At 41.3% G+C, this 25878-nt stretch overlaps 1 protein-coding gene across 5 annotated transcripts in view; it reads right to left on the bottom strand.

Moving 5' to 3' along the window:
• Positions 1-25878, bottom strand: part of ARHGEF10 (Rho guanine nucleotide exchange factor 10) — a 318961-nt gene that overhangs the window by 52463 nt on the left and 240620 nt on the right. For all 5 annotated transcript variants that reach the window (XM_063916670.1, XM_063916669.1, XM_063916673.1 and 2 more), the window contains 8 exons: positions 20409-20524; positions 19245-19372; positions 19019-19119; positions 16732-16853; positions 16238-16324; positions 12921-13144; positions 10763-10920; positions 202-344 (listed from right to left, as the gene is read on the bottom strand). In XM_063916670.1, coding sequence (XP_063772740.1) covers positions 202-344; positions 10763-10920; positions 12921-13144; positions 16238-16324; positions 16732-16853; positions 19019-19119; positions 19245-19372; positions 20409-20524 — 1079 coding nt within the window. The remainder of the gene's footprint in view (positions 1-201; positions 345-10762; positions 10921-12920; positions 13145-16237; positions 16325-16731; positions 16854-19018; positions 19120-19244; positions 19373-20408; positions 20525-25878) is intronic.

Raw genomic sequence — 25878 nt, 5'->3', positions numbered from 1 at the left:
TCACATTTTGTTATGTTACAGCCTTATTCCAAAATGGAATACATTTATTTTTTCCCTCCAAATTCTACACACAATACCCCATAATGACAAAAATGTTTTGATATTTTTGCAAATTTATTAAAAATAAGAAAATAAAAATACTTTCCGGACGCACTGTATACATCCGTGTTGCAAAGTTTAAGTTAACATAATGATATTTACCTCTATGTTGTATGTTTCTTTTCCAATTATGAATATTTGTCCTCCAGAAGCAGCCCAAATAGTTCCTTCCATCACTAACAAACTCCTAACAGGTAAAACCCCTAATTTTATCAGTGTTGGTGAATCTACGTGCCAGGAGCCATCTAAACATGCAAAAAAAACATAATGAAATCCAGTATTATACACCAAAATATCCTACATCTAGGTGCAGACTAATATCCATTTACTGCTTCCCCCATTGCATCAATATTTGCACCTTAAAGCATTGTGGACTTTTCAATGACTGCAGTATATGGTAAAGAGCACCTTTATACATTTCTCTTGACTTAGAAATAACAAAAGATCAATGGTATTATTAGAAATTCAAATTAATAGTTAAATTATATTTATGGAAGCCAAGGTAAATAGTAGGTCCTTCAATCATTGCAAAGAAAGAGAATTTGACAGCAGATAAAAGTCCCTTTGCCCCTGTTTTAACCTTTTGGTAATGTCCACCCTATCTGATCCTAAGTTCTTTGTAAGGATATCCTTATGTCTATCCCTAGCTCTCATGTTACAGTGTATTGACCTATTAAAAAAAAAAAAAACTTATATGAACCAATTCTTCAAGGACCTAGGTCCTGATTCAGCATGGATCGCAAAAGCAAAATCTTTCTCTAATAGGCAAAATCATGTGCTCTGCAGGGGGGTAGATATAACATATGCAGAGAGAGTTAGATTTGGGTGGGGTGTGTTCAAACTGAAATCTAAATTGCAGTGTAAAACTAAAGCAGCCAGTATTTACCCTGCACAGAAACAAAATAACTCACCCAAATCTAACTTTCTCTGCACATGTTACATTTGCCCCACCTGCACTGCACATGGTTTTGCCCATTAATGAAAGATTTTGCTTTTGCGATTCATGCTGAATCAGGCCCGTAGTCTTATGCAAAGTAATGGTTGCTAATCTTAAATGTCACATGGCTGTAGTGCTGTACAATTACAAACATCATTAAATTTCCTCATTAGCATGCATTAATAAGCAACTGTTAAATCTACCATGTGTTCTCTGAATTTATTGAATCTGAATTTATATTATTAACTTTTAATAATTTAGCATCAGCATATTGCCACAATTGTGAACAAAACAGTAACAGAATGGTAATTAAACAAGACTGGCTAATAACAGTCAGACAAAGGACTATAGGAAACTAGGCACTGATAACACAAGGATGAGTGCCACATATTGCGGCTGTGGATTAATAGAGCTTCACTGAAAAGGTCTACATTCAATAGGTCTACCACTAATGGTAGACATGCATTAGGTTGATAGGGTCAAAAGGTCGACATAGAATAGGTAGACAGTGGGGAAAAGTCGTCAGGGTCATAAAGTCGACACAAAACAGGTAGACACCATTTTTTTATTTATTTTTTGGGGGCTTTGTCACTTTTCTGCCACCAACAAGCCCCATTAGTGTACCACGTCCCCTTGTATGACTTCGGGCGAGGTGCCAAGCGCAGGTTACTATTCCCAATCGTAGTCCACATGGATGGTCAAGTATGAGAAAGTTGAAAAAAATGAAATAAAAAATAAAAAAAACTTATGTCTACCATTGTCATGTCAACCTTTTGACCCTGACGACCTAATGCATGTCTACCATTAGTGGTAGACCTATTGACTGCAGACCTTTTTAGTGTAGATCTATATACCACATATTACATATCGGATCAGCCAGATTTCAGAGCTTCTTGGTAGGGTGTATGATCCAGTCACACCGCAATGTTACCCTGGGGTCAGTGGAATGTGTGAATGTAAAAAGAACATGTGTAAAGTTATGTGTGGACCGTGTAGACGGGATATTTATAATGTTGTTCTCATAGTAGCAGGGACAGATTTAGACTATCAGAATTAGATGGCTTGTTACTGCACATTACATTGTCATTATACTACTGGAATAGACAATGTGGCCCCAGACATCAGTGCGGTTAGCACTTGGTGCCATGTGTCTATGCAATAAACAGTATGCATCTCTGTAAACTATTATTCTGTATATTAAAAGCAGCCAAAGTATTCACAGCCAAGAAATTCAAGATTCTCTCTAATGTTCTGGATGAGAAGACACATGTAAAGTTAATGTTCTGGATGAGGGGACACATTCAACAAACGAACAAATAGTATATAAAGAAAGTAATGACATTTCCTATTGACTTTCTATTTGTCTGTGGTAATAGATAGTCAGATGTAAGGTGACCCACCTGTTTGTTCTGGTACCCTTGTTAACAGAACATATACTTTTACAGCGACTGATTCTGGGCAGAAAATAATGTATGTGTTTACAGATATTTATATACTGAAACACAAAGTAATTATTTGAAATATATATATTTAACCATATTGGTTCATGATGATGTTCAGATCTAGCAGTTTGTGGTTTATATTGAAATAAATGTATTTTGACTGCACACATCTACAATACATTGGACAGTTTTTTAATCTCAGTCCAATTTGATATGTAATTAGTTTGGGGAAACGTTGAGCTCCTCAAATAAGAATGGGTCTCTTCCATTTAATTTGGGTTTCATCCACACATATGAGCTGGGATGTGATGTGTATCAGGTGTGTGTTTGTATCGAATATACAGCAGAATGAGACTGCAGAAGACCTCATAATCAGTAACCCAATCACACAATACATTCTGCACTCTGGAATGCTGCATTCTGTAGTGTATTGTATGGGTTGGGTATGTTATCCCAGCAGTTGGGATGCCGGTGGCCACATGACCGACAGCGACATCCCAACACTGCCGATCCCGAAACCAGCCAGGGTAAGTATTTTACCCCTACCCCGTCCCCTACCCTAACCCTCCTGTGGTGGAGGTTATGGCTAACCCTTTGGTAGTGGCGGCTATGGGTAACCCTCGGAGGGGGTTGGTGGTTATGGCTAACCACCCCCCTAGTGCCTAATCCTAACCCTCCCCCCTGGGCCCTAACTTTAACCCCAATACTCATCTTCGTGATCTTGGCTGCCATGTTCTGAGTAGTGTTGAGCTTACGGGCTCGGTCACATGACCGGTGGGATACCGAACGCATCCCATATTGTATAGGGTAACAGATGCATATTTCCAGCTAGATTACCTACTATACAGTGTTCAATAACTGTTAATCCCTCCAGCAGTAACACATTATAGCAGAAGGTACTAGATCCCAAATGTGCAAAATATGATTTAACAGAAATATGAAATATTATGAAATTATAAACATGAAATATTTATAATTCTTAATTTTGGAATGGTCAACCATAATAGGAACAAACACAAAAATAAAAAGACAACAAAAGCTCAATACAGACCATATTGTATATACAGTAGCAAGTAAAAAAGAAAACAAGTCAGGTGGATAAAAGGAGGGAGAGGGAAGTATGGAGGTTAGGACAAGAAGAGAAAATGAGGGGGGCCATGAAACAGCATTAGAAGGGTAATTATATTATAAGCATCCAAAAATAAGAGACGACAACAGCAAGGGCTGGAAGCAAAGAAGTGAAGAGGAGCCATCAGTGGGTCCACTTATGAGGGTAATAATCAAGAGGAAGGCGATGAGAGTCTATGCAAGCAATCATGGAGCCCAAACTTAGGTAGCTACCAAGTCCGCGATAATGAAGAGTAATAAGTTATTTCCTCCATTGCCGCAACTTGCCAAATCTGGGTCTTGAGTCCAGCAGAGATGAGGAAGAGCTCTTTTTCCAATTTAGAGCAATCAGGGATTTCACTAAAATGTGCATGGACTTTTTTTTTTAAATCTGCCAAGGGGTGGGAGATAGCACAACAAAATCCAGTGTTCCTTTGGTACTGGGGACTCTAGGAGGGAATTCATAAGGCCATAAACCAAATCTCAGAAGGGAACAATATTAAGACAGGTCCACCATACATGGATCATAGTACCCCTGCAGCCACTCCCCTGCTAACAGTTGGGTGAAGAGGACGGAAACATTTTATGAAGTCTCTCAGAAGTATAATACCAGCGATAATACATTTTGTATGCAGTCTCCTTTTAATTGCAATAGAGCTTTTGGCTATGCCCAGTCTCATGTCATCCCGCGCCTCACCATCGAGAGTAGGTCTAAGGTCTTGCTCCCAAGCAATTTTTATTGGGTCTTAAAGAGGGGAGGGTGGAGTCTACAAAGAGGACATAAAGCTGGCAAAGCAAGCCCTTAGACAAGTGGCAATGTTTACATAGACTTTCAAAAGTGGTAAGGGCTTGGAGGACTAAGAGTGAGGGTAGGAAGTGTAAAAAGTAAAAAATGGCGAATTTGAAGGAATTCAATTACGGAACCTTGTGGTAGAAGATCCAGGAGGAAACATGAGATTTTGCCAAATAAGGGTCAAGGGAGATAAGATTCATCTTGACAGAGTAACAATCCCAGTTTGGTATTGAATTTGATAGCGGGGAGCAGTTTAGATGCAGTGGGTCGGTGTACAGAGGATAGGCACCATAGAGGGGTCAAATATGGGAGATTAACGTAGGCTGATTCAATGTCAATCCAAGAAGTAGAGGACGGGGAGCATAAGAAGCAATAATATGGGAGAAATGGGAGGCCAGATAGCACAGTTTGATGTCAGGAAGACCTCTACCACCTCCTGGGACCGACCTCCACAGGGTTTTGGCAGCAATTCGTGGGGGTCTGTGATTCCAAATAAAGCGGACAAGGGCTTTTTGAATATTACTAAGAAAGAAAGAAAAGAACAGCTATGAGGAGGGTCTGAAGAACATATAGCCATTTTGGTATAATATTCATCTTAATAGCTATGATAAGAAGTCTATTCCAGGATGTCAAAACCGGTCTGCATTCTGGAGAATAGACGCTTGAAGAAATATGACATTTTAAAGAAAGACAGCTTAAGTTTCTCCTTCTAACTTCAGTTATCTAATCCCTTATTGTGGCTTGGATGACAACAGAAAAAAGTTGGAAAATCTACATTACAGTAAATGACAGTGTATAGGTCAGAAGAGGAAAGACAACTATTTTGTTGGGGCACTCACATGAATAATTTAAAATGTAACTTCTATTATGACTTCAAAATAACTTACACAGAATAACCAGCATGTAACATTAAGTGATAAAACACACAGATGAAACAGTGTATAGTGGAATCTCTCCTGTCCTTAAATAGTCAAAAATTCAATTATAATGATAGGATCAATTTTAATTATTAATATCTCTTTTGAAATGATCCGCAGCTGTTGAGGGCCGGGGAGCGATAAGTAGCTCCTACTCTTGAAGTGCAAAGGCATCGCCGCTGTGCGATGCCTTTGCACCTCTGCGAGGGATGGGGGGGGGGGCGGCACTGACATGTGGGGTGGGCTAGCCCTGTGCCGGGCGCCCCCCCGCATGTCAGTGTGAATGATCGTAGCTGTGCTAAATTTAGCACAGCTACGGTCATCTCGGAATGACCCCCAATACGTCATGTCTATAATCTGAATATCACATCATGTATAAACCTTTGCTGCAGAATATCACATATTCAATTAGGATATTCCATTAGGAATAGGATATTGCAAGATAATCACAATCTCCTATACAAGGTACTTACCAAATACATTATCCTACTCTATCATCTCTGTTTCTGTGCCCTCTCATCGGTTGCCGGGGCACCAGTACACCGACAGTAGAAGCATGTCTGATTCCTTGGAGAAGACTCTTTAGGTTCTCTCATCAGCAAATCGATGTCTTCTGATATGATTGCGGACAGTAGAAACCTCGGATGTTACCTCCATGAGAAACTTCCTTCCTAGCATTTCCATCAGAATGGGTTACCTTGTATTCACAATTCACCCATGAAATCAAATCTCTCCCTTTAAAAATCCTTTTCCATACCGCTACTGCTAATACAAGCAAAGAGCACCAATCCATTACTATAGTAAACTAATTCACAATAGACATGATATTCTCGTATTTTCCGTTGGCCATTATTTTAATTTATATACTTACCTTAGTAGGGACCTCTCCCCTGTACTCTCATTAACTAGTGCCAACCCACGGGCACAAGACAGGTTAAAAGCATTACAGATCTTTGGGGCTCATAAGTGTGCCAAATACGGTTCTCTCATTGCAAATTCTATGCTTATTAGCAGATTTGCAAAAGCAGAAACCGGGTACATGATAAGTGCCCCCCTTCCTTCTGCCTTTTTATCTTGATATTATTACTTATGCGACAATTTAACACTATCCATGTAATTCACACATGTATATATACATCATGACTGTAATATTCTGCAGCAAAGGTTTATACAGTATATGATGTGATGATCAGATTATAGACATGACATATTATCCCTTGTTTAATTCTGCAGATTGAGCCAGTGTGTTTAGCAACAAATGTTTTTATTTGACCTAAAATAATGTTAAATTGGTAACAATTAATCATCAGTACTCCACTCAATGATTTAGCCAGCTGCATCTTGATAGACTGTTGCAATTCATGGACACATAAGAATATATCCTGGAAATTACGTGTTTTTTTCCAGTGTTATAGATTTCGTACTGTCTTAATAGACCTTTTGATTCTCACAGGATCATTTCAGAAGAGATATTAATAATTTTTGACTATTTAAGGACAGGAGAGATTCAGAATACACGGTTTCATCTGTGTGTTTTATCACTTAATGTTACATGTTGGTTTTCTGTGTAAGTTATTTTGAAGTCATAATAAAAGTTAAGTTTTAAATTATTCATGAGTGCCCCAACAAAATAGAGTTGTCTTTCCTCTTCTGACCATTACAATTACTCATTACAACTCCTGGGAGCACCGCCGGTCCTTTAAAAATATTCACTATTCAAACTATTTCTGTTGAAGAACAAATAATTTGATATCCAGCATTATCCTTCTTATACCGACTTATTTATTTATCTGCATAATTCTTTCCCTTTTGGGACTAACCCAGTGCGCTATTTTCTATCCCCATAAATTTCTTTTTCTTAGTAAAGGACAGTGGCAAGAGAGCAAAATAATGTGAGAGTCAACTAACACTGCACCGACCAGCCATAGTGACTACCACAGAGTTCACGACAACTGAAACAAATGTAGCAAACACGCGTAACACCATCTTGGCACAGAGAAAGTGTTTCAGCACTAGACAAAAAAAGGCTGATTTGGAGATTTACGTTAAACTTATATTTTGTAAATCTCAATATTTTTTGATCTGCGCAAGCACAGGAGCTGCACTGAACATGTGCAGATCTGTTTCTGCGATGTCGCCCGAAATGCCCCAAAAGCTGCAGCACGATTGGCATATGAGGGTGGCAATAGGCGGCATTCCAGAATATTGGGGAGGGGAGGGGGAGTGAGGGGGTGGAAGGAGTGACAACCCCCATTTTCCAGGCATGCCAAGGCTAGTAACTGTGTGCTTGGACACAGCTTCATTGTACCCAGCAGCGTGATTTTGCCGGAATTCCTGAATAAACTGCTGGTAAGTCAGATGTCTGATGGTTATGCAGTTTATCCAATTTTGTGTCTTCAGAAGAAACAGTGATCACAGAGGCCTACAGTGGATGTCTTTTTGCTTAAGTCACCTCCTACGGCTCTTGCATAACTTCGCACAGCTGCTGCCGACAAAGATTAAACTGCTGTGGCAATAGTGTCCATCTCTGAATTAGGTCCAAAAGCAGAACTGTGATAAAGAGAACAATGCAGTTAATGTAACTTCACTTTTAAAAGAAATTTTGGTCTGTTTATATACCTGATCAAAAATCAGGTTGTCCAACTTTTTGGATTCCATTGACCAATTGGGGCTGCAGATTGCTAGTGTATGGCAACAGTCATACACAGTTGATTTGCAGACAGTTAAAAGAATTTTAGTAGTAAAATTGGCAATTTCATGATTTGCAATCTGATCTTTTGATGAAAATGATCTGTGAATCACTGTAAAATATCGGTAATGTCTGGACACATATTAGTTGCAAAATTGTTAAATCGGGCACAAAAACACAAGATCTATGAATCTTTTTGTGAATGCTGGTGTATGGGCCCCTTAATCTTTTCGGCCTTTTTTAAAATAAGCAATTAGAGACCTGACACTCCTAACACTATGGCCCTCATTCCGAGTTGTTCGCTCGCAAGCGGATTTTAGCAGATTTGCTCATGCTAAGCCGCCGCCTACTGGGAGTGAATCTTAGCATCTTAAAATTGCGAACGATGTATTCGCAATATTGCGATTACACACCTCGTAGCAGTTTCTGAGAAGCTCCAGACTTACTCGGCATCTGCGATCATTTCACTGCTCGTCGTTCCTGGTTTGACGTCACAAACACACCCAGCGTTCGCCCAGACACTCCCCCGTTTCTCCGGCCACTCCTGCGTTTTTTCCGGAAACGGTAGCGTTTTTTCCCACACGCCCATAAAACGGCCTGTTTCCGCCCAGTAACACCCATTTCCTGTCAATCACATTACGATCGCCAGAACGATGAAAAAGCCGTGAGTAAAATTACTAAGTGCATAGCAAAATTACTTGGCGCAGTCGCAGTGCGAACATTGCGCATGCGCATTAAGCGGAAAATTGCTGCGATGCGAAGATTTTTACCGAGCGAACAACTCGGAATGAGGGCCTATGATAGAAGTGCAATGTTGTTTTCATAGAAATTGCGTCACCGTGGAGATTTGTACCAAAACAATTATTATTTTAGCTTGGCCTTTTAATAGCAAGTGTAATAGTTCCTAGTAATCTGTTTTGTATTCCTTCTAGCCAGATAAGCTCATCATAGGAAATAGATCAGAGTGGCAGAAAAGGCTGCCAGACAGCCAACATCAATGCCCTGCTTGGCACAATTCCAACAACACAATCTGGAGGAGGAAGGTGATGACATGACACTTTAGCAATGCAAATAGTGAGATGAACCATCATAATAGAATACACTAACATGTACATTGTATGGAATGTGCTGTACTCTTCACATGAGTTTTTTAAGGTATGATATGTAGATTAAAGCTTCAAGAAATAAGTCATGAATTCTTTCCAGTAAACCATGTAAAAACCAATATATACAAGCCCAAATGTAATAGCATGCAAGTTGTGGAGGCAGGGCTGGACTGGCAATCTGGCATTTCTGGTAAATGACAGAAGGGTTGATTGGCTGGTCCGCCCAGACAGAGAGACAGGCTTGCCTCTAAGCGCAGGCTCCCAGCGCTATGCTTGGCTGCCCAGCACATGGAGACAGGGGCTTGCAGAGCAATTCCACCTCCCGGTGCTCTGCTCGGCCGCCCAGCATACAGGGACACGGGACAGTGGTGACATTTCGGTAATGCAGCCATTACATTTAAAGCACCAATTTGTTTGAAAGGAAAACCAACATAATCTCATTTCTGTTCACATTTACAGGCTATTACTTTAGGCCATTGTGTTTTACAGCATAAATATATTCTATACATCAATCTAACAAATTTACCCATTTCACAGGCTGCTATGGTAGGAGCCTAAACCAGATAATGCTTTCAAGACAGTGAAATGTAAAAATGTTACAAATTGTACTGTTATAAACATGATAAAGGAGCCCTCTGGTATATCCCCTAGTAATTGGATTTCCAGGCTAATATTGAAAGAAACAACCTCAGCATGTGGAGCCCATTGGTGACATCTGTGGGCACCGCTATCTCACCCAGCACTAAGACATGTACAGGCTGATCAGCACTCTGGGGAAATATTACATTAACAGACATTTAAATGAGGAATGCAAATAGAATTGGACATATTTTGGTCACATGAGTCTTACTATAAAGTACAAATCCTACCCAATCTCTCCCACCAATGTGATGAAAGCAATACACAGCACAATGATAAGTAAAACCAAAACCTTTATGATTTCATTTTCACTGTACTGTAAATCATTGAGTTAAAATAGGAAAAATATAAGATTTTATAAAGGTAGTTAAATTACAAAATAATCAACATGACAAAATAATGGACTTTACAATCAATAAAACCACATGGGATACGGTCGTTAGGTCGACACTCATTAGGTCGACAACTGAAGGACGACCTTGCCATTAGCTCGACATTGCCATTAGATCAACATGGCCGTTAAGTCGACATATACTAGGTCAACAGGTCGACATGAGTTTTTCTAATTTTTTCCAATTTTTGGATTTTTTCATACTTAACAACCCACGTGGGCTATGATTGGGACGGTGACCTTGCCCAAAGCTCGCTCGCCATGCGAGGGGACACAGTGCACTAATTTGGTTCCCCGTCACTTTACAGAGAAAGCGACACCAAAAATAGTAAAAAAACTCATGTCAACCTTTTGACCTGTTGACACCTAATGCATGTCGACGTAATGGCAATGTCGACCTTCAGTGGTCAACCTAATGAGTGTCGACCTAAGTTGGGTTGACCCAACGACCCATACCCAACCACATACATTTAGAGCTATACTGATCCATAACCGACTCCCATTGCAACTAGCTAGAACAGTATATTTAGACTGGTTACTTTTGCTAGCTTATGACTACAATGGTATCACAGCCATAACCTTTGCTAAACTACAGCAGCAAATTAGTATTTCATATACGCATTTCACCGCCTTGACATTTACCTCCCATCTTTGTGTAGATTGCGAGATTCCCATTCACAAGACCAGCATACAAACTGTTGGAAATGCTAGCAAGACTCATGACGGTGGACTTTTCTGGAGTGAAAAAGAGCTGTAGACGGACCTTTTTTGAGCCTTGGCTACTTTTGTACACACATATGCTAGGGAAATACGGAAAGAAACTCTTGTGAAACCTCCATACAGGATATTATACACTTACTGTATTACTTGCTTCCTCAGCGCTAATAAGAACGGTGTCTGTGTTGGTAAATACCGATTGTATAGAGAAGCTACATATCAATGGATATTTTGTCAAAACAGAAATAAGAGGATTTTTGGACTGACCTTTAAATTGTTTTATCTAAATCAATTCGGGGGGACACTACTAATCTTGGGCTATAAAGGGCACTAAATATATTACATGCTAAATTGTATATTATCTACAATAAGATTGACAGCTATATAAAAGGGTCCTTTGTGTTTCCAGGCAAAATTCTGTGCATGACTGACAATATAAGGATCTACCAAATTATTACCACTCAAATAGGTAATATCTTGATTTATTTTGTGAAGTACTGAAAATACCTATATGCCATAGACTCTAGACTACTAATTATATATAAACTGTTATAATGGTTTAGTGTAGTAATTCACCCCTTTTCAATGGGCCTCACACATTTTAGAAGACACAAACGGCACTGTCCTATTCACACTGGACTGGTGGCATGCATTGACATCTGTACTTTGGCTGGGGAATATGAGTTGTGTTAAGCCGGGTACACACCGAGACGATAGATTTATTTATTACCAGTCACTTATAAAGCACACACATATTCCGCAGCGCTGTACAGAGAGTACTTGCCCATTCACATCAGTCCCTTGCCCAGTGGAGCTTACAATCATTATTCCCTACCACATGTACACACACATTCACACTAGGGTTAATATTGTTGGGAGCCAATTAACCTACCAATGTTTTGGGGGGATTGTGGGAGGAAACCGGAGTACCCGGAGGAAACCCACACAAGTACGGGGAGAATATACAAACTCCACACAATTAGGGCCATGGTGGGAATCAAACCCATGACCTCAGTACTGTCAGGCAGCAATGCTAACCATTACACCATCTGTGCTGCCCATTATATTGTTTCCAGCCAAATCAGAATGACATATCGGGCATATTCTTCAGTGTGTATGACTGATGACTGCAGTCACTGGCGACCACTGCTGAGCGGCCAACTGGGAGAAAACAGTAGTGACATGGTGTATGCTAATGAAGAACAGAACTTTGATCGTTCCGTCCTTCATTAGATTGTCCTAATATGTACCTTGGTAACAATATATCAGCCCATCACCCACCATATTGTTCCGGTACACATCGTCTCAGTGTGTACCCAGCTTTACGGTGTACTCAGGAGGGAAATAATGAAATGTAGGCTGACTCATGCATGCAGAGACACACTATATAAATCAAAGCATTTAAAAAACATAAATTGTTGCATATAGAAGAAAATACAACTATTTTTATTTAGAGAACGTTTGGTAGACACTGAACATACTATATTTTTATAAACCAGACATCTGGCCTGGAAGAATTAATATGCACATAGACATTAATAAATAGTGGTATCTAGGCAACCAGAGAAGTTATAAACTACCCACTTGAAGTTGTTACATTATATGTATATTGCAGATTAAGCATAACACTGTATTTCTAGAAGTTTTTACTTAATGGGCGGGATGCAACAAGCATTACATTTTGCATGCGATGCAGCCCGCCACTCTCTGCATGCATAATGGCGTTTATGAATGCTGTATGCATGAAGAAAATAGCAAAGGACAGATCTTGCGGTAAAGAGCTGACCTTTGCGATGATAGAACCTCCTCTACAAGTTACGCATGCGCCGCGGGGGGTGCTGAGAGGGATCCGGTTTGCCACCGCATCCAAGCCCCAGAATCTATCGCATTCTGGGGCTTGGTGCATATGCGGTACACGGCCAAACCTCCGGAAGCTGCATTTTTAGAGGTTTGCACACATTTTTCACCTTGCTGCATCTCTGTCAGTAACTTTGAAACTCAGATACGACTGAATACAGTTCCCACGTTAATATTTAAAAAAGTCTATCTAAACCAGACAAATCAAAACAAATAAAAGGTTTACCTTCCTTCTTCCATGCCCAGACAAATTGTGGGCACATCTGGTGCTTGAGAAGAGCCACAGTCAGAATCTGGGACATCGTTTAATTGCTTGTGTTTTTGTTCCTCTGGGACATAGACCATGCAGAGTATGCGTGATTCCACATTGAAACACTCTATCACCTTCGGGCTACGGTTGTGAAGTGAGACAACAGCAATCTGACCCATCTGATTAGTGCAACTGCCAATCTAAACAAAACAGACAACAAAGAGCAACTGTATGGTTTTCACAGGATAATAATAATCTGATTCTTCTTTATGCATCATCAAACCGGGACCCATTGTGTTTCAAAATAGTGTTACTACACAACGATGTTCTTTTACTTAACAAACACCAGAAATGGATATAGGATCTTAGGGGCAGATGTACTAAGCCTTGGAGAGAGATAAAGTACCAATCAGCTCCTAAGTGCCATTTTTCAAATGCAGCCTGTAACATGGCAGGAGCTGACTGCCTGGTACTTTATCTCTCTCCACTTTTTTACTTGCAACAGCTTAATACATCTTCCTCTTAGGAGTGTAATTAAAAACTGCTTCACAAAACGGTTTATAATACTCTGGGGAGAACTAGCAAAGCTTGGAGATAAAGTACCAACCAATCAGCTCCTATCATTTTACAGACTGTGGTTGAAAATAAGTTAGGAGCTTATTGGTTGGTACTTTAGGATTGATTTATCAAGCAGTGAATAGATTGGAGAAGTTGCCAAAAGCAACCAAACAGCATCTACCTATCATTTTAAAGAAAGTACTTGAAATGCTACCTCTAAGCTGGTTGGTTACTATTTGGTGCATCAACCTGTTTATCTCTCTCCAAGCTATGCTGAGTACACACTAGATGATGTGTGTACCCGGTGATATCTGCAGCGACGGGACCTGGCAGGTGCATACACACTTGTCAATGTCGGCTGCGATGCAGATGCGACGTGGGGAGGAGCTTGGCTATGATGCGTTCGGCAGCATGGCATCGCTTGCATCATCCAACTGACAGAGAGGGGGCGGGGGTGTAAATCCCCACCCCTAAATTTCCCTTTAGCACACTAAAAATTACCTGTTACCATACCTGAACCTATCTGGTAATAAAAATTCAGAGAATTAGTTTACACATGTTTGCAAATACATGTTTAGCTGCTGAGTCACTTCACGGCTTCTCCGATATCAGCAGTCCTAACAATACATAATAGCAGTGCCCACATAGGGCCATGTAATTTGTCACAGTAGGCCTCATGATAAAGACTACTACTAAAAGGAACTACCGACCGAGCAACTACCATTGTTTGTCTGCTTGTGTGCGAGAGGCACTGAATGGGAGCAGTATTTGGAAGGCATGCTGTTCCTTGTAGTGCCAATGGGAGATCCTGGGGGTGGCTCCCGGGTAAGTTAGCTCTCTGTCTGGATGAGTTTTAGTAATAGCCTTTATCATGAGGCCTACTGTGACAAATTACATGGCCCTATGTGGGCACTGCTATTATGTAGTGTTAGGACTGCTGATATTGGAGAAGCCGTGAAGTAGCTCACAGCTAAACGTGTTTGCAAACATGTGTGACTAATTCTCTGAATTTCTATTGCCAGATAGGTTCAGGTATGGTTACAGGTAATTTTTAGTGTGCTAAAGGGAAATTTAGGGGAGGGGATTTGCACCACCCCCCCCTCTCTGTCTGTTGTTTGTCTGTGACCCCTCCCCCTTTCCAGCACCTGATACATAATCATCTCCAGGAATGACCGAGCAACTACCATTATTTGTCTGCTTGTGTGCGAGAGGCATTGAATGAGAGCAGTATTTGGAAGGCATGCTGTTCCTTGTAGTGCCAATGGAAGATGCCAATGGGATCCTGGGGGTGGCTTCCGGGTAAGTTAGCTCTCTGTCTGGATGTGTTTTAGTAAAAGCCTTTATCATGAGGCCTACTGTGACAAATTACATGGCCCTATGTGGGCACTGCTATTATGTAGTGTTAGGACTGCTGATATTGGAGAAGCCGTGAAGTAGCTCACAGCTAAACGTGTTTGCAAACATGTGTGACTAATTCTCTGAATTTCTATTGCCAGATAGGTTCAGGTATGGTTACAGGTAATTTTTAGTGTGCTAAAGGGAAATTTAGGGGAGGGGATTTGCACCACCCCCCCCTCTCTGTCTGTTGTTTGTCTGTGACCCCTCCCCCTTTCCAGCACCTGATACATAATCATCTCCAGGAATGACCGAGCAACTACCATTATTTGTCTGCTTGTGTGCGAGAGGCATTGAATGAGAGCAGTATTTGGAAGGCATGCTGTTCCTTGTAGTGCCAATGGAAGATGCCAATGGGATCCTGGGGGTGGCTTCCGGGTAAGTTAGCTCTCTGTCTGGATGTGTTTTAGTAAAAGCCTTTATCATGAGGCCTACTGTGACAAATTACATGGCCCTATGTGGGCACTGCTATTATATAGTGTTCGGACTGCTGATATCGGAGAAGCCGTGAAGTGGCTCAGCAGCTAAACATGTGTTTGCAAACATGTGCGACTAATTCTCTGAATTTATATTACCAGATAGGTTCATGTATGGTTACAGGTAATTTTTAGTGTGCTGAAGGGAAATTTAGGGGTGGGGATTTGCACCCCCCTTCCCTGTCTGTTGTTTGTCTGTGACCCCTCTCCCTTTCCAGCGCCTGATACATAATTATCTCCAGGAATGACCAAGCAACTACCACTGTTTGTCTGATCGCTTGTATCAACGTCAGAGCGTGCATCATTGACAATATAGTGGGTTCACACTAGAGAACGATATGTCAGAATCGGGCACCATCATCCACTATATCGTCTAATGTGTACTCAGCTTTAGATTTCGATGGGGTGAGTTCAAAGTCAAATCTAAATTGCACTGTAAAAGTAAAGCTGTCTAACATTTGTGGGCTACATGCAAAAGCAGCAAGTATTTACTCTGCATAGAAACAATATAAATGTATTTCCTCTCCTTGCATGGCAACATGGTTTGTTCCAGACACAAAGTTACTTGCTTTTTTTTACTTAACTTACAAACATGAATCAGGCCCTAAGTTTGATAAGATGCTAAAACAGTCCATGAAGACAGGTACACCTAGGCACTTACTCCATACTTGGCAAGGAACACCCAGAACTCATCCCCCGACCTGTGCAAACGTCTGCTGCTCCACTAATTAGGTAATTACTTTATTGTGTATACTACGTGGTTTAATTGTATAATTCAAAATGATAGCTTTTAATACATATTACATGAATAACTGTATTTAGCTGTAGCATAATAAATCAGGACGTTTAAGAGGTTTCACTTACCCATAGAAAACCATGATGCATGGAAAGTGTATCTGGATCATTTTCACTACTTAGGTAAGGTTCAGGATTATAGACAGCACATTCAATCTGAAAATACATCATGGAAATGCTAATTGGGTCACAGAACATTACGTCCATACCTGGGGCTTTAAATATACTTAAATCATATACAAGAGATATCATTAACCTGCAGAGGCATCAATCATGTGGAAGGTAAGATAGTTCTATAAATAAGGTCACACGTTGTTGCCTGGTATTAAAAATATGTGTACTGGCATCTGAATATGTGTGACATTACTGCTTGTACGTTACACATTTACTGACAAGACCAGATGGGTGTCTACAGCCTGCATCCTCCGAATGCCAAATCAAGATAGAGTGATTGACAGGAAAAATTCAAAGATGAAGAAGGTCATGAAGACAGGATGCAGGCTGTGTTAAATGTGACCTTGAAACATAAAAAAAGCAATAACTATAATAACTGTATGATTCACCTTAAATTCCTGTTGTTTTGACATTATAACTGGGAGGTGCTTAACAAGCAAGGGGTGCTTTTCCTTTTTGATCGGGTTTCCCTCATCTTCTAGACAGAACCAACCCAGCTGGTTCTCCTCTCCTGCAGAATAAAATACACTATAAATGAATAACACTTTAAATGTTGTAGTCACTGACAGGGCTACCATGAGATCATTAGGACCTGGTATAAAGGGTGGCATGGCAATGGTTTGTGGCTTCACCACATTGTGAAGCTCTGGCCTCCATTCATACATGCTTGTGGCGGTGTACTGCCAACAGGAGGTGTGGCCGCACCAACTTGGCCAGGACAGCATCCCTGTACCTGCCCTGTTCTCTAGAGGCCCAAGGTCACTGTTAGGGGCATTGCTAAGCCCTTGAATTAGCAGCCCAAGCACAGAGATTAACAGCAATTTGTCACAAACGGCCGCAACTAGGGTGGGGGATGCACATGCCTCGGATGCTGTATCCGAGGGGGCGACTGGCCTTCAACTAGCAGGAAGGAATGGATGGGCCTCCGGGCCAGTTCAACCCACTCAGCAAAGTATGCACAGCGGTGAGGCACCGGGCAGGAGAGGTGCTTTCCTCACTTCACTAGCCTGCTGAGTGTATTGTTGCTGCTGCCTTGCAAGTCAAACTGTATGACAGGCAGCAGCACTGGCAGATGGCCCCCTGAAGTCTCAGTCCAATGCCACTGTTGCTGATTTCCTGGGCCAGATTGGGGCAATGCACTAGCTGAGCTCTGATTGGAGGAGCCCATCACATGCTCTTCTGACCCGTGGAGATCAGCAGCAGGAGCAGCCTCATGGGAGAGACTCATTCTGAGGCTGTGTCTCTGCTCTGCAGGGTGCCTGATGTTGCTTCCTTTACTGCCTTGCCCCGGGTGACAATAATCCTAATTTCAGCCCTGGTTACAACATTTATTTACACAGTTCTACTCTAATGCCAATACAGCCATAGTGAACAAAACAGGTACTTTTTTAATTTTTGTAACTTACATACAGTGTACTTGTGCAGCAACTGCAAATATGAAGTACATGGTTGTATGCTTGTGTGCCAGTTAATTTTGGGACAAAACAATCATTTGTACAGGTGAGATAAAGTGTGCACCCAGGACCTAAACAGACCACTAGTTATGCTATGACTGCCACTCAAGACGGAATATAGGCTGTGTACTGGCAATTTAGGGGGGAATTCAGTTTGCTGCGGCAATTTACCATGACTAATTGACACACACACAAACTCCCCCGCACCCCCCCCCCCCCCCCGGGGGGCCATACAATTGGCCATGGTACCGGCACTTATCTGGCATTTTTGGGGGGATCTGTTGAGGTCCCAAAACAAATCCCCAATAAGTGTCATTTTTTTTGTGGCAGCGACCATGAAAACACTTAGTTCTGGGAACTAATCCCAAATCCCACACGTTTTCGTCTGACAATGGTTTTAGTTTCCGGGGGTGAAAACAAAATGGCTTCAACTGAATTTTCCTGGCAAACACCCCCCCCCCCTCAAAAAACATCTGTCATAAAATTGCGGTAAAGCCTGTTTTTTTTTCCACCTGCAAACTTTTCAGGCACAGTTGAATCCCCCCTATATATGGTATTTCTGGACATTGGGGTAAACACATGCTCACTACTGTGGATAGCACTCCGCTTAAAAGACTATTTAGTACAAAAGGATGAAAGACACCTTAAATATGCCATTAGCAAAAGATATTTTCAAGTCTATTACAGCAATAATGGCAATGAAACATTAATTTTGGTCAGAATTTCTTTATTTGCATGGTAACAAATAGGGGTGGGATGTACTCCCAATAAGAGTTGTTCATTGCGATGACAGATTTAGGACCCGGGAGTCGTTCGGTGCATGCACAGAATGATGCATGGACCACGGCGGATTTGCTGGGAGGGATCCGACAAACTGGATCTCTCTCAGAGGGAAATGCAGAAAGAAGCCCATAGACTACTATTGGGTAATGTCTTCCGGAACGTGGCACACATTGAAATGCGGTCAAAACTCCTAAAACTACAATTTTTTAGTTTTGGACACATTTTCAACCTTAGTATGTATCACAATGAGGTCTCATTGGGATGACAGGTGCAATAAACACCACCCTGTTTTCACCTGGTATTACAAATTGCTGGTGGATAGCTTTACAAATAAAAGTTCCCCTTGACTAAACCAATATTTTATATTAAAATATGTGCATAAATCCCTGTAGAATGTGTTCACTGTATTTATTTTAAGACATGGAAATGTAAGACTTACCAAGAGCAAGTTTAGCCATCTGTAAGTTACTGATCCATGACTGCTTCGCAGCAGGAGTAAATGTATTAAACACTGCTGTAAAGAAAGTCATTCGCCCTGATCTGGAACATATTTAGAAGAGAAGATAAAATAATATGCACAGTGGAAACATTAACAGCAATTCTAAAATGACCATGTATATGAATACCATGGGCGGAAAATTATCTGGGAAAGAAATACCACTGACTTGTCATGCTTGCCAGGAAGCTGGAGCTGAATTCTGCAGCGGTCTGCGGCTCGGATTTCATGCTCTTTCTTCAAGATCAACTTTTGTAAGCCTGAAGACCAGTCCTGGGCCACTGCGTGATTCAAATTCTAAATGAGGGGTAGAGAGCTCTGTATCAGATCACTGCAGGCAGATGTGAGCTCAAAGTGTCCCCACTCTATCCAAAATACAGTGTATCCTATGCCTATAAACCTGTGGCTTATCCTGTATGCAGCCCTGCTACTTGTCACCAGTAAGCAGAATGGACATCTTTAAGGTATGGAGAAGGTGAATGGACAATTGCTGGCATACAAGTGTACTGTTGTGTATAGCTTAGTGTGAAATGTGCCCCGTAATGGTATTTCTCTATAAATATTCAGTAAGACATATGGGCATAATTCCCTCTGAATGGAAAATCTTACTTCATTGCAGGTTGCACTTATTACATTAAAACTGTATTTGTAAGTGAACATGGTCACATGTAAGATTATAAAGCCTAAGTATAATGGATGCCATTCATTTCTATTTCTCTCCTCCCTCTCATTTCCTTCCTACCTCTGGCAGCATTGTACAGAAAAACAGAACAGACAGATTCAATAGGCAGTTTAATACTGTAAAAAGAAACGTGTGTCTTCCTGGCCTGAAGGTTGGGAGAGATAAAGGAAAAGGTAATTACCAAAGTCAACATAATTCACTCGGCTATTTCTACAGTAGCCTATGTGGTTTCACAGCATATGGGAATGGCATAATCACGTTAACCCCTTCATGACCAGCCTGTGTGTGCATCACCGGGGCACGTCTTGCCTACTCTCCAAAAACGTCTGGGAGAAACCGGAGTATCAAAAGTAGACAAATAAATCCTACTTCTAAACATTCAAGCAGAGCTACATCATATTTATATAGTGCAGCTATTACACTCATACAGGGGGCGGGATATAACGAGTTCAGCGGCCGTGCGGGATATATGTTTATTTTAAAAGGACACGCTTTAAAAAAACATCCGAGTTCGGGCAGCATCCCGCACGGCTGCAGAACTCGGACTTCATTACATCCCGACCAGTATCGTCATTCTGAAATCACTGGCAATTCTATATGACCAGATCGTTCTTAACAAATAAAATGCATATTAGGGATATGAAAGCTTACCTGATAGTTTCCTTTCAGATGTGAAATTAATTGTGAAATCTGGCTGACGACATCCAAATCATGAAGCAGATTTTGTAAGTCGTGGTAAAGCTGCCCAGGCCCCATGTATAATGTATCTAGAGTGACACATAATGACACACACATGTGCAGTTTTATATTGTATAGGCGGCTGTAACACTAATTACAGAATGATACAATATCACTGAACTCTTCATATATTTTTATTATTATCATTTTGTTTTGATGCATACAAAAAAGTACACGATGCTAAGTCAAAGTCATTGAACCAGCTGAAGAATGCTGAAACAGTCAAGCTGAGTGTACCACTGTTTGATGAATATTGAAAGGAGGACATAAGTGACGGCTAAAGGGGTACAGTATGTCTCACTCAAATATGGGGCCCTAAATGTATTCTGTAATAGAAGAATGCACTATTATTTTACTGGTGATGTAACAAACAAACAATGGCAATTGTTTACCAATGTAACAACTTCATTTCACTGGAAATAGAAGTAGAAAGCACATTCTAGACCAAACCACTTTTAACAAAATAATAGACTGTACAGTTGAAGGAAGCCAGTAACAAAATCCCTAACAACAACAATGGTTCATAAGGATTGCGGTAAAGCCACCCATGTTTCTGAATTTAGCAGGGATGGTCACAAACAAAACAAGCCATAAATCTTCCTGAACCACAGAGCGGAAGGAAATCCTGGAAGGATGTGAAAAACGCAGAGTGCACTCTGAAAAGCTAATTGGTATTCAGCGGACTCTGGCTTAGTAATAGTGTGTATAATGAATTGACAAGAATGCCCTTATTGTGTGAACAACCTTCTCAGTCTGACAGCAGGGCAATCAGATGCTTTAATCATGTTGCTTATACTGACAAGATGAAAATGACAGGACAAGGAAAACTGTGTTGACTGTATAGATGCGGATAGGAACATGACAAGCACAACAGTCTTATGATGGAATCAAAGTTATGAGTATATTGACTTCAGCTGGTTCATCTGCATCTTAACTTCTCTACTGAGGGAGACAAGCAAGGCTGGGTGATGCAGTTTACAGGCCTCTACAAAGAGAAAAGTATACCACTAAAGTACAATTTGTTTTACACATTATATATATATACTATATATATATATATATATATATATAAAAACGTGGTGTCTGGACCGGCACTCCTGTCTACCGCCGTTGTAGTGCTCCGGTGCCTCCAGTAGAAATGGTGGTATAAATAAATCAATAAAGTCCGCGGCACTCGGAGACTTGCAGATTCAAAAAACGAGTGCATTTAAAACTCACATGTCAAAACCAACGTTTCGGGGCTGGCACGCCCCTTTGTCAAGGTGAGCAGACAAAGGGGCGTGCCAGCCCCGAAACGTTGGTTTTGGCATGTGAGTTTTAAATGCACTCGTTTTTTGAATCTGCAAGTCTCCGAGTGCCGCGGACTTTATTGATTTATTTAGATTATATATATATATATATATATATATATACACACATACATACATACACTCACACACACTGCTCAAAAAAATAAAGGGAACACTTAAACAACACAATGCAACTCCAAGTCAATCACACTCTGTGAAATCAAACTGTCCGCTTAGGAAGCAACACTGATTGACAATCAATTTCACATGCTGTTGTGCAAATGGAATAGACAACAGCTGGAAATTATAGGCAATTAGCAAGACACACCCAATAAAGGAGTTGTTCTGCAGGTGGTGACCACAGACCACTTCTCAGCTCCTATGCTTTCTGGCTGATGGTTTGGTCACTTTTGAAAGCTGGTGGTACTTTCACTCTAGTGGTAGCATGAGATGGAGTCTACAAACCACTCAAGTGGCTCAGGTAGTGCAGCTCATCCAGGATGGAACATTAATGCGAGCTGTGGCAAGAAGGTTTGCTGTGTCTGTCAGCGTAGTGTCCAGAGCATGGAGGCGCTACCAGGAGACAGGCCAGTACATCAGGAGACGTTGAGGAGGCCGTAGGAGGGCAACAACCCAGCAGCAGGACCGCTACATCCGCCTTTGTGCAAGGAGGAACAGGAGGAGCACTGCCAGAGCCCTGCAAAATGACCTCCAGCAAGCCACAAATGTGCATGTGTCTACTCAAACAATCAGAAACAGACTCCATGAGGGTGGTATGAGGGCACGACGCCCACAGGTGGGGGTTGTGCTTACAGCCCAACACCGTGCAGGACGTTTGGCATTTGCCAGAGAACACCAAGATCGGCAAATTCGCCACTGGCACCCTGTGCTCTTCACAGATGAAAGCAGGTTCTCACTGAGCACATGTGACAGATGTGACAGAGTCTGGAGATGCCAAGGAGAATTTTCTGCTGCCTGCTACATCCTCCAGCATGACCGGTTTGGCAGTGGGTCAGTAATGGTGTGGGGTGGCATTTCTTTGGGGGGCCGCACAGCCCTCCAGGTGCTCACCAGAGGTAGCCTGACTGCCATTAGCCTAGGTACCGAGATTAGATCCTCAGACCCCTTGTGAGACCATATGCTGGTGCGGTTGGCCATGGGTTCCTCCTAATGCAAGACAATGCTAGACCTCATGTGGCTGGAGTGTGTCAGCAGTTCCTGCAATACGAAGGCATTGATGCTATGGACTGGCCCGCCCGTTCCCCAGACCTGAATCTAATTGAGCACATCTGGGACATCATGTCTCGCTCCATCCACCAACGCCACGTTGCACCACAGACTGTCCAGGAGTTGGCGGATGCTTTAGTCCAGGTCTGGGAGGAGATCCCTCAGGAGACCATCCACCACCTCATCAGGAGCATGCCCAGGCGTTGTAGGGAGGTCATGCAGGCACGTGGAGGCCACACACACTACTGAGCCTCATTTTGACTTGTTTTAAGGACATTACATCAAAGTTGGATCAGCCTGTAGTGTGTTTTTCCACTTTAATTTTGAGTGCGACTCCAAATCCAGACCTCCATGGGTTAATAAATTTGATATCCATTGATAATTTTTGTGTGATTTTGTTGTCAGCACATTCAACTATGTAAAGAACAAAGTATTTAATAAGAATAGTTGAGAAAGGAAGGGCTGACTAGTAAAGAGGGAATTTAGGGTGCTTTGCTGTCACAATTTAATGGTTTCCACCCAAATATGTCACATACAGATGTGTCCTCATGCTCTAATGCTGAAGTTGTGCCAAAAATGCCTTCCTGGTGTGCCAGGTCCCGTGTGTCACGGCTTGTGCGGAGCATCTTTTTTTGTACAAGTGTGCTTCTTATTCACAATGCAATGTGACAAAGCTGCTTCACTGATTAATTTTAGATGTATGTACAGTATGTATGCATGCAACCTAGTCAGAATCTGCATATGAAGTGCTATGATGCAGCAGCTGCAGCTTTTCTTTTTTCTTTATGCAAAGTTCCTTGTATAAAAATACAGACTCGGTCACACACAAATATACAAGTGCTGTATAGCAAAAAAAAAAAAAAATCAATGCAGTCTCGTGAAGCAGTTTTGTTGCATTGTGATTAAAATATTCACTCGCACCAGGCATCTCACGCCGCATGTCATATTGAGGCAGGCTGTATGAGGTCACATCTATATGTCATGCCAGACACAGTGAGCCCGATTCAGAATTGCATGCAATTCGTCTGCACTGCATGCTGCAAATGAATACTGCATCTATCCGCTTGTGAATAAAGTTGTCATCACTATCTTTGCACCATCCTTATACTCAATGTAACACACAAATCTGAAATCAGCCAGACCTCTGAATAGCTCGCAATTCCATCTAAATACCCATGACACCCCTGCAGCACAGGAAAACAAACAACCAGTTCCCATCCAGTTACACCCACTAAGCCACAAGAGGAGATGACGCTGCAATGGTACAACTCTGTCACCTGTAGTTGCATGCGCTGCTGCTAAAGAATGTGAGATCTAGCTGCAGAGCAGACTTGTGTGCATTTCTGAATCAGACTGCATGGTGGTAAATTTACTAAGGTGGGAGGTTTTTTTAGAACTGGTAATGTTGACCATAGCAACTAATCAGATTATATCTATTATCTTCTAGAAGCAGCTAGATAAATGTTAAGCAGAATAGGATTGGTTCCTATGGGCAACATTACCAGTTCTAAAAAAAACGTGATCTAGTGCAACATGTTAGGGTTAAAGAAGAAAGCTTAATAAAAGGAGATAAGCAGTGCAGTAAAAGAAGGGGTTACAAGGCAGGAGGACTGGATGGGACATATGTTTTAATGCCACAACATAATTAGAAAAATATTAAATGTTTTCCATTGATCAAAAATATGTGGACTCTCCTACAGACTGGTTCTATATTCCATGACTGCTTATAAAATATGTGGGTGCAAGAAATAGGTGAGGTTTTGACATAAATTACGTGGGCTTAATTCTTTTCCTGGCACACACAGTTGTAGACTTGGGAGTTGGTAACATTTGCAAAACATAGTAACATAGTATTTAATATTGAAAAAAGACAATTTGTCCATCGAGTTCAACCTATTTGTGGTCTCCTGTGCAGTATTATTTTTGGACTAATTTTGTATGATGCTGATGTCAGCCGTTGTGTTTTATTCCCATTTTTTTTAATAACTATAGTGCGTGACTACGCACCATAACCCTCGATATCCTTATCCATTAAGAATTTATCTAACCCATTCTTAAAGGTGTTTACTGAGTCCACCATTACTACTCTCTCAGGCAGGTAATTCCAAATATGTATTGTCCTTACTGTGAAAAAACCTTTTCGCTGCTTTGTGAGGAATCCCCTCTAACCTAAGCGAGTGTCCACGTGTCCTCTGTGCTGATCTTACCAAAAACAGGTCCCGCGCATGCTCTGTGTATTTTGCCCTTATATATTTGTAAATGTTGATCATGTCCCATCTTTTCCAGTGTAAACATGCCTAGCCTTAAAAGCCTTTCCTCGTATTCCAGCATCTCCATGCCCTTAATTAGTTTGGTCGCCCGCCTTTGAACCTTTTCTAGCTCCAGGATATTCTTTTTGTAGTATGGTGTCCAAAATTGTACACTGTATTCAGGATGTGGCCTCACTAGTGATTTATATAATGGGAGTATAACACTCTCGTCCCTTGCATCAATTCCCCATTTTATGTATGCTAATATCTTATTAGCCTTCTTTGCTGCAATCCTACTTTGGGTACTGCTGCTTAGTTTGCTATCTATGTGGACACCTAAGTCTTTTTATGGTAGAGTCCCCTAATATTACCCCATTTAGTATGTAGGTGTTATTTTTGTTCTTGCTACCACAGTGCATTACCTTACACTTGTCTGTATTGAAGCTCATTCTCCATTTTGCTGCCCATGTTTCTAGTTTAACCAAGTCGTTCTGAAGAGACTCAGCATCCCCGTCCGTATTTATAACCTTACACAATTTGGTATCGTCTGCAAAAATTGACACTATGCTCTCTAGACCTACTGTTAGATCGTTAATGAAAATGTTGAACAATAGTGGT

Source organism: Pseudophryne corroboree, chromosome 4, assembly GCF_028390025.1.
Source record: "Pseudophryne corroboree isolate aPseCor3 chromosome 4, aPseCor3.hap2, whole genome shotgun sequence".
NCBI lineage: Eukaryota > Metazoa > Chordata > Amphibia > Anura > Myobatrachidae > Pseudophryne > Pseudophryne corroboree.
This window is presented reverse-complemented; position numbering and strand designations above follow the sequence as displayed.